General features: G+C 43.0%; 1 protein-coding gene across 2 annotated transcripts in view; it reads left to right on the top strand.

Moving 5' to 3' along the window:
* Positions 1-4,723, top strand: part of drc7 (dynein regulatory complex subunit 7) — a 75,602-nt gene extending 70,879 nt beyond the window's left edge. Inside the window, exon 17 of one of the 2 annotated variants that reach the window (XM_089004026.1) lies at positions 1-4,723. This exon is cut by the window's left edge and continues 4 nt beyond it. In XM_089004026.1, coding sequence (XP_088860152.1) covers positions 1-84 — 84 coding nt within the window. In that variant the 3' untranslated portion in view covers positions 85-4,723. The other variant, XM_089004018.1, reaches the window with a different exon arrangement.
* The last annotated feature ends 278 nt before the right edge of the window (positions 4,724-5,001 follow it).

Raw genomic sequence — 5,001 nt, 5'->3', positions numbered from 1 at the left:
GAGAGATCAGTAGCTCAAAGATACCGAGCACTGGACCAAAGGCTCAAACAAGATCCCAGACTGGCCCCTTACCTACTCAACTGAGCGCACACACACACACACACACACACACACACACACACACACACACACACACACACACACACACACGCACACACACACACACAAACTCACGCACACACACACACGCAAACTCACACAAACCACACACACACACACAAAACACGCACACACGTACATACGCACACGCATACACGCAAACACGTGATTTCTAACAAAATGTGAGAGTATATTAGAAAAAATAACTGATAATACTAACAATGAATATGAATAGTTTTACGTTCCTCATAATTGGTAAAAAAAAAATCCATCCAAACAATCAGAATGAAAGTCAACTTGCCGGGTCCATACGCAAAGTTAACTGCTAGCTAGCCTGCACACTGCTCATTAACTTGCACACTTGATTTCTGCTGTCTCTCACATAGTATATTGATCCTAACGTGAGCATGGGGCTTGTCAAAGTGTCACTGATATTAAACTTTTTGATCTATGATATTGTTTCATTGCAAATTAAAATCACGGTAGAACTTTTTCTCCCCACAAAGGCGAATCCTCCATTTTTTTACTCGTCAGGCTTATTTAAAATAGGGTGTTTACCTGTTCCGACATCAACGGCTACCTAAGGTCAGTATTATCCAATCAAAATTGTGCTTTTAGCCAACCTAGGTCAGTATCATCGAATCAAAATTGCGCTTTCCACCAACTGCCACCCAAACAGGAAAAATGAACAGCGAAAAAGCGAGAATACAGTGATACCTCGGTTTACGAACCCCATGGCTTATGAACCTTTCGGTTTACGAACATTAAACTTATGAAAATTTTACATTAACAATAATAATTCATTTAATTTCAAGTGCCTTTCAGAACACCCAAGGACACCTTACAATAAAAACAAAGCACACAACAATAAAACCATAAGTAAAATGATAAATAATAAAATAGATGATTGAACTACACCATGAATGCAAATTTAAACAGATGGGTTTTGAGGTGGGATTTGAAAATAGGGAGGGAGTCAATATTACGGATGTTGGGTGGAAGTGAATTCCAGAGTTTGGGAGCAGAGCTCTGCATCCGATCATGGTGAGACGGGCAGACGGCACATAGAGGTGAAGGGAGGATGAGGATCTGAAGAACCGAGAGGGAACGGAGATTTGAAGCAGGTCAGACAGATATGGAGGGGCAAGGTTATGGATGGCTTTGAATGTAAACAGAAGTATTTTGAATTTGATCCAATGTTTAACAGGGAGCCAGTGGAGCTGATGGAGGACAGGGGTGATGTGGTGGGGGGTTTAGTTTTAGTTTAGCTGAAGAATTTTGGACTAGTTGGCGTTTATCTCTTATCGCTTCGGTGTCAATTTCTGATTGACACCAAAGAGAAGTGAGTTACAATAATCGATGCGGGAGGTGACGAGACTGTGGAAAATGACAGCAGTGGAGTGAGGGGTGAGAGAGGGACGGAGAGGATTGAGGCATACAAACAATTTTTTGGGATATGCGACAATGAGTGATGTATCGTTCGTGAACAAGCCCCTAACAGGAAAATGGCAGCCGACTTGTTGTCCTCTATTCCCTGCCCCTGTCATCGGTTAAAGCCACGTGATTGGTCAAGAACGCAGTGGGGGGGGGGGGGGTTTACAGAGAAAGAGAGAGGACGTTCTCCAAAAAGAAAATGGCAGCCGACTTGTTTTTGTCCTCCATTCCCCGCCCCCAGTCTTCGGTCAAGCCACATGATTGGTCAAGAACGCAGCAGTGAGTGAGGGGGGGGGGGGGGGTTACAGACGGCGAGAGAGAGAGGCCGTTCTCCAAAAAGAAAATGGCAGCCGACATGTTTTTTTCCTCTGTTCCCCGCCCCCAGTCTTTGGTTAAAGCCACATGATTGGTCAAGAACGCAGCAGTGAGGGGGGGTGGGGGGTTAAACATTAAAGAGACAGGCAGATGACAGAGAGAGAGTGAGAAGGTGGATAGAAAACAGTGACATTTGGACTTGTTTCAACTTTGCAAAGGCAGAGTGTAGACTGCAAGGTTAAAATATCCCATCAATCAGGCTCCACAAATAACCCGCACAAGCCATCTGTTCACTTGATGCAAAAAGCTATCAACCCAGCTAAACAGAACACAATTGATGATGAAGTAGGTCAAATAATCGCAGAGAAAGCACCTACAAGGATTCATTCCTCAAGATGCTGGAAGAAGTATACGTTCCTCATCAAGTGTTTACTGATGAAACCGGCCACTCCATTCCATCAAGCTATCAACGACCATCACAAAGGTCTATAAAACTACTTTATTATAAAGTACAGTTTATTTCTTTCATTACAATACCATAGCACATATATTATACATAAAATAGGGTGTATTTTGTGTCGTTTGCTGAGAAAATTATAAAGTAGCAAATTATGTTTTATGGGGACCTGGGAACAGATTATTCTCATCTTAATGGTTTCCTATGGAAAATTATTTTTTGGGATACACACTTTTCACCTTACACACTGTCTGGGAACCAATTAAGTTCGTAAGCCAATGTATCACTGCATGTTGTATTTAGTTTTATCGGTGAGGAAGATGCAATTATCAAAAGAGCCAGATGTGGCTCGCCAGCCATAGCTTCCTTAGTTAATGAATGACAAACTCCACTCTAGTGATGATAACTTTCCCACAGGTTGTCATGGAAATCTTTGGATTGGATTTGTTTCGCTTTTATTAGTCTCGCAGTGGAAAAATTGACATTCATGTAATCAAAATGTCAAGGCAGTTGTACCCCCACTGTGTAATATCAGCATATTTCCATTTTCGTACCGCTTATTCCTCATCAGGGTCACGGGGGGCGCTGGAGCCTATCCCAGCCGTTTTCAGGCACTCGGCGGGGGACACCCTGAACAGGTTGCCAGCCATCGCAGCGTACACAAAGACCAATAACTAGTCACTCTCACACTCACACCTACGGACAATTTGAAGTGTTCAATCAGCCTGCCATCCATGTTTTTTTTGAATGTGGGAGGAAACCAGAGCACCCGGAAAACCCCACGCAGGCCCAGGGAGAACATGCAAACTCCACTGGGTCTTGAACTCACGACCTCTGCAATGTGAATCCACCGTGCTAACCACTCGACGACCGGGCCGCCCATCACTACATTTCATCAGAATCAGAATCATCTTTATTGCCAAGTATGTAGAACACAAGGAATTTGTCTCCGGTAGAATACGCTGCACTAGTTTCATCAAAAAATCATGAAAAATGGAGGCACTACTAGTAATAATCAATTTCATAATACATTTCATTTCTAAGCGCCTTTCAAAACTCTCAAAGTCACTTTACAGTCACAGGATAAAGTTTTTCTGTGGGTGAACAGCAGCAGCCACACCTGCCTGCGTTCACTCAACCCAAAAGTAACTCGAATAAATAGAAAACTAGCTAGCTAGCAAATAGATAGCAAATAATTAGATACCCAGATAGCCAACAGCTAGCCAGATAGACAGCTTACAGCCAGCCAGCTTGACAGCTAACAGGTAACACACAGCTAACAGCTCGCACACAGCTAACAGTTAGCTAATGGATAGCTAATAAATAGCTAATAGATAGCCAGTAGGGGGGAACCATGCTAATCTTCTCTGTATCGTTCCAATTTTAGTTGGGGGGAACCATGCTAATCTTCTCTGTATCACACACGGAGCGCCACAATGAGTGATGTGTCCTTTGCGAACGAGCCCATTCTCCTAACGAGAAAATGCTGTTTTTGTCCCCATTTCCCCGCCCCCAGTCTTCGGTTAAAGCCATGTGATTGGTCAAGAACGGAGCAGTGAGGGGGTGTGGTTTTAAAGACAGAGAGAGTCTGTTACCCAAAAAAAGAAAATGGCAGCCGACTGTTTTTGTACTCAATTCCCCGCCCCCAGTCTTCGGTTAAAGCCACGTGATTGGTCAAGAACGCAGCATTGAAGAGGTGGGGTTTACAGACAGAGAGAGATGCCATTCTCTAAAAAAAGAAAATGGCAGCCGACTTTTTTTTGGTCCTCTATTCCCCGACCCCAGTCTTCGGTTAAAGCCACGTGAGAAAATGGATAGGAAACTGTGAAATTTGGACTCGTTTCAACTTTGATAGTTCAAAAGTAGAGTGTAGACTGCAAGTTTAAAATATCCCATCAATCAGGCTCCACAAATAACCCGCACAAGCCATCTGTACACTTGATATAAAAAGCCAGCTTAACTGAACACAATTGATGAGGGACAAGGTAAAATTATCACAGAAAAAGCACCTACAATGGATCTTTCCTCAAGATGGTGAAAGAAGCCTATGTTCCTCATCAAGTGTTTAATATTGATGAAACCAGCCACTCCATTCCAACAAGCCATCTATGACCATCACAGTTTACAGTACAGTTTATTTCTTTAATTATAATACCAAAGCACATTTATGATACATAAAATAAGGTATCTTTTGTGTAGTCTTAAGGCTTAGAAAATTAGAAAGTAGAAAATTATGTTTTATGGGGACCTGGGAACGAATTATTCTCATTTTAATGGTTTCCTGGAAATTATTTTTTGAAATACAGTGAGACCTCAACTTCCGACCACCTTATATTATTATATTGTGTTCAGCCTCAGTTCAAATGTGGTGCGTTACTATGAATAAATGAAGAAACTACCAGCCGTACATGTCTACTTTGCTCTGTTTATGTCATCCAAGACTTGGGGTGCGTTTAGGTTCGAGGATAGCGCACGACTTCTTATGACTCTAGGCTGTTTGGAAAGCATTGTCTAACTCAGACGTTGGCAACCCGCGGCTCCGGAGCCGCATGTGGCTCTTTCACCCCCCTGCTGCGGCTCTGTCAGGGCACTCGAGGCTTGAAGGCAGGACTCGAGTGACGAAGGAAGGTGGGGCGGTTTTGGATCCGAAATACACGGCGAGACAGATTTCCAAGAAAAGGTCTTTACTGAGACAC

The sequence above is a fragment of the Hippocampus bargibanti genome, linkage group LG01 (assembly GCF_051943395.1).
Source record: "Hippocampus bargibanti isolate YZ-2025 linkage group LG01, ASM5194339v1, whole genome shotgun sequence".
Taxonomy (NCBI): domain Eukaryota; kingdom Metazoa; phylum Chordata; class Actinopteri; order Syngnathiformes; family Syngnathidae; genus Hippocampus; species Hippocampus bargibanti.
This window is presented reverse-complemented; position numbering and strand designations above follow the sequence as displayed.